Source organism: Sinocyclocheilus anshuiensis, unplaced genomic scaffold (genome assembly GCF_001515605.1).
Source record: "Sinocyclocheilus anshuiensis isolate Anshui unplaced genomic scaffold, SAMN03320099.WGS_v1.1 scaffold708, whole genome shotgun sequence".
Lineage (NCBI taxonomy): Eukaryota > Metazoa > Chordata > Actinopteri > Cypriniformes > Cyprinidae > Sinocyclocheilus > Sinocyclocheilus anshuiensis.
The window spans coordinates 1,810,224-1,820,741 of record NW_015555881.1 but is presented as its reverse complement, the minus strand read 5'-3'; the positions used below and the strand labels follow the sequence as shown (position 1 = coordinate 1,820,741).

The following is a 10,518-nucleotide window of genomic DNA, read 5'->3' as shown; positions in this document are numbered from 1 at the left end:
GCTATACTTAGTGGACACTAGGACTGGGCGATAAAACAATAACAATAATTATCGAGATATAATTTTCTTCAATAAAACGATAACAAGGGTTTGATAAATGTTCGATATAATGTTTATTATATTTATGACCATTTATCCGCTCGGCTCAGCGTTCAAACGGCAGCGCAGCGCTAGGCCTGTCACACTAACTACTTTTTGTTGTGCGATATATTGCCCCAGAGATAATTGCGATAAGCGATATTATTGTCATTTTGAAGACCATTTTATGCCACTGAATATATAATCATAATGTAACAGCATAATAATGCAAGATGGCCTGCAAACTTCGAAATGACAACAAACTTTTAATTTGCATGACTACACCACGTTATGTATGAGAAGCTGCAAAAGACACAGGTGCAAGTGGAATGTACAAAACACGGTGACATCAATTTTTAAGTAAATATAATGGGCGATATATTGCGTGGCAAAAAATGATTGAGGTCATGTACATATATTGCGCGATAAGTCGATATATTGATTATTGCGACAGGCCTACGCAGCGCAGCGCAGAAACACTGTGAGCAACGAGACAGTCAAGAAGCTTTTCAATCTACAAACCACCATCATTTACCATGGATTTACTGTAGTAACACTAACTGCACCATGGTATTGTGGCACAAATGTAAGATTCTTATCGAATTTTATTATATTACTAATGAAGACATGTATTAAATGTATTAAAGGAATTACAGTATTTTGTGTGATTAAGCTATAGCGTTTGTGCATTTATACTAAATGTATTTAGAATACTGTTTTTCATACAAATACCTAGAAACCATATAGTTACATTTCTACCATGGTATTGAGGTTTTAACTGTGGTTATCATGATCTAAATGTATGCTACTATGGAAGACCAATTAATTAAATAATTAAATTTCACCATATAAAAACAAGGTTGTTACAATTTTTACAGATGTTACTGTTTTTGATTATGAACATAAATTTACATCTGCATCCTAAATCAAGCTACTCACAACTCGAGCTACTGTCACATGTGCATTTCTAAGAGACAATTTTTTTTAATTATTATTAGTATTTGCAGCCTGCACTGCAAACTGTGCTGAAGATACACGTCATCAAAGTCAGGAACACAAACCGGATTCATGATTTGAAACAATATCAATGCAGAAACTAAGAAATACATTTTTCTATTAAGATATTTATTTTGTTAAGGAAAAATTACTGTAAAAGTGTAAAGAATTCAAAATGTACAGTGTTCGTCATGTTCTGACCATTAACACAATTAACAGTCTGGTTTCTACAACTTCAACTTAGGAACAAAAATCTGCCTTTAAACTTGAAAAATAAAGATGTTAAATTTATCGTGATAATTATCGATATCGACTGGTATGAAAAATATTATCGCCCCATAGTGCTGTGCGGTATACCGGTTCATACCAAATACCGGTGTTTATTTTTGTTATGATATGAATTTTTTAAATACCGTATGTCGCTTAAACAATGTTTGGAACACACTGTTTGAAAGGGGTCCCTTTTCACTGTTGCACTGTGGTGAGGGAGTATTTTTTGACATTATTCACTCATCATGACAGTAAAATAGGGCATTCTAAGTCAATATACTGCAGTATTTCCTCTCTCAATCAATAAGAAAAATGGTTAACACCCGGTCATGCATGAAAAAAAAAAAATACCGTCGTGTACCGTGAAACCGGTATAATTTTGAAAATACCGTGATATACATTTTTGGTCATACTGCCCAGCACTATCGCCCAGCCCTAGTGGACACGGTCTCAGAACGCAAGTTAAATCTGACAAAACTTTCCTCTTGGAACATCTGCAAATATAAATGTATTATTTAACATGAGCAAACAATGTAGAATTGTGTTTTATTAACTAACATTAACAAAGATTAATAAATGCTGCAAAAAAAAATCTATTGCTTCTTGTTAGCTCACGTAAAGTGTGAAGGTAAAAAAATTTATTTGTGTCGTGTGTGTGTACCGGTTTGGCTATATTTGTGAGGGTCAAATAATTAAACATGTCAAAAACTGAATTGTGAGGACAAATGAATTACAATACAGCAGTGAAACCAATTGTGTTTATGTGTGATACCGTAGGTTCCCGGCGCCCTCTCCTGGTAGGAGAACTGTAAGTGCAGCTCTTCTTCATTCATCTCTCGGATGAAGACCTTCAGCAAACAGCGCACCAGGAACAAAGCATTATGGGCCTGCCAGATGAACAGCTGACTAGAGAGAGAGAAAGAGACAGTCATAGATAATTACTGACCTACAGCAGCCTGTGAACTGTGGCTGAACATCTCTCTCACACACACACACACACACACACACACAGACACACACACACTGGATGACACATTTGAACAAACTATAAACTTAATTTGATGCTTATATGTCAGTCATATATAAATAAAATGGGTAAGATTTATTTAAGAGGATTTATTTTTTATTTTACGCCATATCAGCATCAAAAGCTATATTCATGGCTCCAAAAAAAACTGTAAAACAATAAGAATGAAAATAATCTTCATAACAATACCTCAATGAACTGAATAAAACAATGGAAGAAAAATGTACGCAGGACAATCTATTAAAATATGCTTTAGTTTACAGTCAAGACTTACAAAAGACTTCACAAAACCACATACAGGCAATTCTTCTCCTTTCAATAAATATACATGGGTTCATTTTGTATGAACAAATCTAGCTGTGGAATGAGCAGTATTGAATTATTTAACTAATAGATTGAAACAAATTGGATTTATTGATGATACCTATATAAACCTGGTTGTTGTGTATTTAAAACACGTTTAGTTTATTAGTATTATGACAGAAATCTGACCTGTCTAATTTCTGTATGACAGACAAATATGCACTACATTAAGTTCAGTAGTTTGTTTACATTTAAACTGTGTAATCTAAATGTATGAAAATTTGATATACAATTCAAATAAATCTTAGTTCTAGACCTTAATGTTTTTTTGGAGTGCATCAGCTGACCCTGGATCAGAAGTGTGACTCTGAGGGTTTGATCTCTGCACAGTTCAGATCAGAGCAGATCATAAATATTCTCTCAGGCTGACGGTTCACATGTGTGCGCTGTAGGAGTGGTGGGTCACTCCCTGCTCTGGATTTATGCTACAGCAACACTTTCAGCACAAACATCAGCTCTGGCGGTGTGTGTGTGACGCCGTGGGCTGCACCGCGGCTATTCCCATGGGAAAATCATGTCAGAAAACAACGGTATAGTCCTGAGCGACTAATGAATGTCAGAAAGCCTGTGTGGGAAAAGATGCTTAAAAATAATATATTTCTCAAAATCTCACAGAGCATCGGAAAACCACAAACAAATCTCAATAGCCACTTTCACACACAAAACCCATTATGTTTACTGAAAATTGTCAGATTCACTTTGTACACATTGTATACAAATTGTTACCAGGGTTATTATTGTTAACTAAAAATAACATTTAAAAAAAAAATGTGTTAATTGAAATAAAATCACATTATTGTTAACTGAAATAAAATATGAATTTTATTTCATTTTATTTTAATTTTTTAACTTATTTTATTTCAGCTATTTACTATTATTTATTTAAGGAACATTTCTTATTTGCATTTAGTTTAACTCAATAATAAAAAAAATTCTAAAATCTGTGTAAACATATTTATAAAAAAATTACAAACACCGCAAAATTACTAAAAATGTAACTACAAAAGAGAAAATACAAAAATAACTTAAAATATTAATAGTATCTCAATGATACTAAATTAACACTGATGACAACCAAAAGATCTAAAATCATACTAACTGATGTCATTTGACCTTTGAAAAATATGGCAACGTGATATTTAAGTGTATTGAACAAAATGGATATTGTGAAAACTTTTCATTGTGCAAAAACATTTTCATGCAGAAATCAAAAAATAAACACTTAACTTTATGCTAAATTTAGGATCAAGTTTAGAACAATGTGCACAGAAAAGTTACAAAAAACATGTATCTGGTTGATGCATAAACATGGAATGTGCAAATAAATAAAAATGGAATAAGCCAAACTTTTAAATATAATATTATGAAACGGTTTTATATTTCCAGGTTCTCAGAAGCAAAAGTCGTCATAACTGGATAAACTTCTACAGTGGTGAATGGAAACTACAACAAATATAATTTTTTAGCATTCCCATTTGCCCCAACAGCAAATGAAAAAAAGCCAAGATAGCATTTCTATGACTTCCAAAAGAGGTAAAAAAAATATCCAGAGATTGATTAAGGTGGTCAGAAGAGAGAAAGATGTCAGCAGTGTTAACTCGTTTCTTGTAATTTAATGGAAATATAATAAAACACAAAATATAGTGTTATAAATGTACTTTAAATTTTTTAAAGAAAATTTGCACTAGATTAACAATGTGGATAACTGTGGAAATGCATCATTCATGGAGAAAAGTGAATGAGAATCAGAGTGGAGTACTTCAGTTTTCATGCAACAGGTTTTAGATACTGTATGTCCTCATATTATTCAGCTTTTATGAACATTTAAAAATACATACGACTCTGATATGCACACATTATTGAGGACGTATCTCACTTACTCTTGGCATTCTGTGGAAATCTTCAGTTCTTTGGTTCTGCTGAGAAAAACTCTCACTAGCGCCCCGAAGTTCCCAGACCTGGGGTTGTTCTGAACTATAAAGGACAGACAGATGATCAAAAACACAAGACATCGCTGCCCATCTTTAGGGTGTTTGTGATAAGAGCTACTTAACCAGATCAACAGAATGCATTAAAGATCCTTGTGAACTCAATAAATTACATACAGCACATCATAAAAGCAGAGCTGGCTTGGGATCGCTAATCATTTGAATCATGTGGCTTTATGCACACACAGGGCCTGAAATTACAGACCCTTATTTCACAAGACAGTGGGTTTGAAATCAGCGTGTGTCTCTTTGTACAGACGGCTGTAATGAAACGGCAGTAAATTATACAAACACACATACTCAGAGTCTTAGCCAGCGGGACGACAGCCTCCTCCAGGAGTTTAGCATCAGCACTGCAAATACAGAGACAGAGAGATAATCGTCAGATGGGAGAAATATCAAAGCAGTGTTTACAGTGAATTTAAGATGGTCAAGAGATGTGAGTTTTGCAGTCAAGTCAGTGTGAAATACGGCCTCACTTACTACATTTATAAAACAGTGGCAACAGCGATATGATAAAGAAAAGCTGTTCAATAAATAATTAATAATAAATAAACTTTCATAAAGTAAATCAGGTCATTATTCTAACTCTAGGTTGCATGCATGCAAAATGCAGGGCACAGATAAATTATTAAAAGTAGTTCAGTGAAAATACTTTACACTTACTGCAATGAACTGAACAACAATTCAACAGATTATGTCTAATATGTCTGTATGATTTTTATTAGCTACAGCTGAGAAGGTCAAGACATCAGAAATCACCATTTTAACACACAGACCGAGTTTTTATGCTGTTAAATGTGACCCTGGACCACAAAACCAGTCATAAACCACACATAACCAGTCATTGAAATTGATTTATACATGAATAAATAAGCTTTCCATTGATGTATGGTTTGTTAGGATAGGACAATATTTGGCCGAGATACAACTATTTGAAAATCTGGAATCTGAGGGTGCAAAAAAATCTAAATATTGAGAAAATCGCCTTTAAAGTTGTCCGAATGAAGTTCTTAGCAATGCATATTACTAATCAAAAATTAAGTTTTTATATATTTATGATAGGGAATTTACAAAATATCTTCATGGAACATGATATTTACTTAATATCCTAATGATTTTTGGCATAAAAGAAAAATCAATAATTTTGACCCATACAAATGTTTTTTTTTGGCTATTGCTATAAATATACCCCAGCGACTTGAGACTGGTTTTGTGCTCCAGGGTCACAAATGTGTTAAACTGTTAACAACGAAAACGAGGGATTTGTGTGAAACGACATGAAACACCAAAGTGTCTTCAATCATATCATAATGTGCATGAACATTTCTATAAAAGCAAGAGATGCTGAAACAGTGATTGTGATGTGAGATTCTCTGCCTCCCTCTGGTGTTCGTCCCTCATATAACCACACTGAGAGAGCAGAAGATGAGCCTGAGCTCACGACATCAGCGCACATCTTCAGACAGAAACAGGTGCAACTGTTACGTGAGCAGTTAACTATAACAGGAAAAGCACTAAATATGATGGACAACATGCAGCATAACAGACTCGGAAAACAACTTTATCCATCTAGATTAACTTTCCATATAAACAGCAGAAACAGTATCAGGGGCCCGTTTCAGGAAGGAGGTTAAGTGAAAACTCTGAGTATGTTAAACCTGAAATGAGGGGAACTCTGGGTTTTCCGTTACAGAATGGGAGGTTTGTCAAACCCGAGAAAGCAGGGTAAGTCAAGCCCGTTTATGAAAGAGAGGTAACTTATACTCAGAGTCAGTTACCGTGGTATCTTACTCTATGAACCTAACCTGGTCGGGAGCAGGTTTTCTTCGGTAAACCCAGTTTCTTACAGTCTCCTCCCCCTTTTTAAAGTGTAAGCGATGTTTTACTATTTAAAATAACTGTTTTCTATTTGAATATATTTTAAAATGTAATTTATTCCTGTGATTTCAAAGCTGAATTTTTGACCAGTCTTCAGTGTCACATGATCCTTCAGAAATCATTCTAATATGCTGATTTGCTGCTCAAGAAAAAAACATTTATTATTATTACTATGTTAAAAAACAGCTGAGGAGATATTTTTCAGGTTTCTTTGATGAATAGAAAGTTCAGAAGAACAGCATTTATCTGAAATAATAAACATTATAAATGTCTTTATCATCATTTTTGATCAATTTAAAGCATCCTTGCTAAAAGTATTAATTTCTATCATTTCGTCACGATAATTCGATAATTCGGCAGCAAATGCTATTCTAGAAAAATCAGTGCACAATAATTTTATAAATCCAAACATTTAGTGAAAAAACAAACCTTTATTTAGTGGGGAACAAATAAAAGTGTAGCACTAAATCTGGTAAAATGTTACACGTTGCTATTTATATTGTTATAAAAAGATTTAGATAAAGTCCTTTTTTGCAAAATCATAGACATTTATCTACAAATCAAGTATAATAATGGGAACAGTGAATGATCTTGGAGAGAGTTTTACACATTTACTGTTGTTTTTATGGAAGCCATCCAATTTCCCTATTTTCACCATTATTATTAATAAAAATAATATTAACAACATTATTTTATAACATTTTAAACATTAAACAAATCAATATGGAAATATATTACTAGCAATGACACAACTGTACTGTAAATTTATTTTACAGAAGAACAGTAAAATTACAAACATAATATTTATGTCTGCCTTGCTTTCCAACAGTACCCACAGAGCTTTTTTAACCCGGAGACCTTTTTATTGACTACGCATTTGGGAAGATTTTTGGCACACTGCATCTTCAAATGCAAGATTCAAACTCACGGCGTTTGTTCACTCGTGTGGAGCAGCATTTACTGCGAATCGATCGAGCCACTCTGAGACACTGAAAATACTCATCGTCTGTGATTCCCACCCACATTTAAACAACTCATCAGATCTTCTCAAATCACACAAATGACCTATTTTGGAGGCAAATTTTCACTGAAAGGTGACAAGTTTGCGTCTGAATGAATATGAGTGTGTGGGACATCAGTGATGGGGGTCGGAGGAGCGCCTCACCTGCAGGTGGGGCTGGTGAAGGTGAATGAGATCAGCTGGTTCCAGAAGGGCTCATTCTCTGATATGGCGTCTGGACCAATCAGATTGCGGATGCTCTGGCTCTCTGACAGGTCGCTCACCTGACTGGTGTTTGCACCCATCGCCCGCGGAAACCACCAGAGACTTCCTCAGAGCCTCATCATCAGCCGAGCGAAACCTGGAGGATCATGGGAGAAATACGTTTTCATTAGATTCGACTAATGAGGCCTGTTTTTCAGTCACCTAATGAAGAATATTTAAGGTTCTAAACTAACATTTAAATCTAAACTTACACCTGATTATTACACTAAACTATACGCTTTAGCAAAAGTTATCAACACACACGAAACGGGTCTGATGGGTACACACAGAGCCCTACACACACCTCTTTGTTAAGCACACACCCTTTACACACACGGTTAACGTGCCATCGTTCCACATTCCCTGATGTGGATTGTGACATTGTGTCTCAGAAGGTGGAGGTTTTGGTTAAACATCCTGGTTCATATCAAGTGATCACAGAAGATGGTGTGAACTCTCTTGACTTACAAGAAGGCTCATTTACACCTTCAGGTGGAATCACTTCTGTGGCTCACAAACCTGAAGAAAGCACACACGCCGCCAGAGTGCAGCCACTGACTCACAATAATCATTTTCCAACCAATCCAACAACATTTACATTTAGAAATCAACATCATGTTGAAATCAAATCATATGTCACCCCATAATCTGAAAGAAACAATTACAGAATATATTTGTCCTAAAGAAAATGTATGTGACATTATGTTTGCATAAATAAAATTATTATTGTTAAGCACGTCCACCACACTTGCACAAACAATCATGATGCAATGGTGCACAAAATCTTGAAACTTCATTGTTTAAGTGTTACTGTAAACACAGACTGAAATCAATAATTAATTCAATGCAATCCAGCACTGCTATCACCATTACAGGTGACAAAAGACTACAGGTAAATACCCAATGAATGGCCTATTATACAGAATACAAGGAAACGTCTACAGAATAAAAACCCCTGCAGGACTTGCAAAGTTTAGACTATAGTCTGTACAACGTGCACATTACAATACAATAAACACAAATTCTCCAATGTATAGATAAAATATCTCTAATATAAACAGACTAACAATGAGTTCACACAGTTAGTGAAGACTGATTAGTAAAAAACTTCGATATTCATTTAGCTTGTTCATTTATTTTGACAGATTGGGCTTTCCTCAGCTAACTGCTTTCCAGAAACTGTCAAATTACTTACTTCACAGATTTTTTTTACCCACCGCAAAACAAGATAACTAGAATATGGTTAAATATTCATTTTATACGACTATTTCTCGGTATGCAACTGCCAATGTAGAAGTTAATAAGTATCCAGGTAGCTATACACTTAGCAACAATTAGCCTGCAGACTGGAGTGAATGGAGAAATCCATTGTAAACACGTTAGCTTCCATGCTAATACGCATTATCACTTACTTGATGAATGTCAGATTTGACAGCGCCTCAGAAAAGCCACTCGCGGTCCGCTGGACAGGCGCCTTTGTATCCTCAGACGAATACAATTAAATGAGTTAGAATTCGTGATGTAAACGTCCAGTAAAGTGTGTTTTACAGTGGAAGTTGACGCTGTATTGACTCTTTTAGCTCTGCGTCTCCACGTCGCCACTGACGCTCGTGACGTCTCACCTTCTTCTTCTTCGTCTTCGTCTTCTTCTTCTTCGTCTTCTTCTTCTTCTTCTTTTGGCGTTTTATGGCGGTTGGCAAACAAACGATAGGTGCATTCCCGCCACTTACTGGGCTGGAGACCATTGATGGAATAGGAAGAACTAAATCAAATAAAATAAAAAATAAAAAATAACTTCTAAATCCTGTTAAACATATCTACTTTTTTAAGTATGTCATTAAAGCATTATATATTTTATAATGATTCAAGCCATTATCCAACAAGAGTTTTAAGTGTAATATTTTCTATCCCTATTTCTTTTAATTATTCCAACAGAAATGCTCTTTCATTATCATAAGCAGAACAATGTAATAGTGCATGCTCTACTGTTTCTGGTAATCCACACAGACTACAGTTCCCAGACTCATGCTTATTAAAGCAGTATGGCCAATGCGAAGTCTGGTAATGATTGTATCTTCTCTTCTACTACCAAAATTAACTCTTTCAACCCCAACTTGATTTTGAATATGATAAAGGTGTCTTCCTCTCTCTTCCTCTCTTATTCCAAACTTCTTGCCATCTCATTTTTGACGTCTCACCTCGCCGCGCACGCGCAGAATAACACTCCAATCAGACGAGGCGGAGAATCTTCCTCATGAATATTAATTAGAATGCTTAAAGGGATAGTTCATCCAAAAATGAAAATGTGATGTTTATCTGCTCACCCCCAGGGCATCCAAGATGTAGGTGACTTTGTTTCTTCAGTAGAACACATATGATGATTTTTAACTTTAACCGTTGCAGTCTATCAGTCGTATAATGCATGGCAATGGTAACAAAATCTATGAGAGTAAAAAAAACATGCACAGACAAATCCAAATTAAACCCTGCGGCTCGTGACGACACATTGATGTCCTAAGACACGAAACGATCGGTTTGTGCCAGAAACCCAGTATTTATATCATTTTTTTTTACCTCTAATACACCACTATGTCCAACTGCTTTGAGCGCGCGCACGGCATGCGTGAGGTGTGTACACCCTCTGGCGTAGT

The 10,518-nt window shown here is 35.2% G+C and overlaps 1 protein-coding gene across 1 annotated transcript in view; it reads right to left on the bottom strand.

Annotated features, from left to right (window-relative positions):
* dym (dymeclin) overlaps positions 1 to 9,503 on the bottom strand; it is a 92,429-nt gene extending 82,926 nt beyond the window's left edge. Inside the window, exons 1-5 of the mRNA XM_016470263.1 lie at positions 9,280 to 9,503; positions 7,769 to 7,964; positions 5,023 to 5,075; positions 4,615 to 4,708; positions 2,117 to 2,250 (exon numbers count right to left, since the gene is read on the bottom strand). Of these exons, the coding sequence (XP_016325749.1) occupies positions 2,117 to 2,250; positions 4,615 to 4,708; positions 5,023 to 5,075; positions 7,769 to 7,908 (421 nt within the window). The 5' untranslated portion in view covers positions 7,909 to 7,964; positions 9,280 to 9,503. The remainder of the gene's footprint in view (positions 1 to 2,116; positions 2,251 to 4,614; positions 4,709 to 5,022; positions 5,076 to 7,768; positions 7,965 to 9,279) is intronic.
* Positions 9,504 to 10,518: the final 1,015 nt, after the last annotated feature.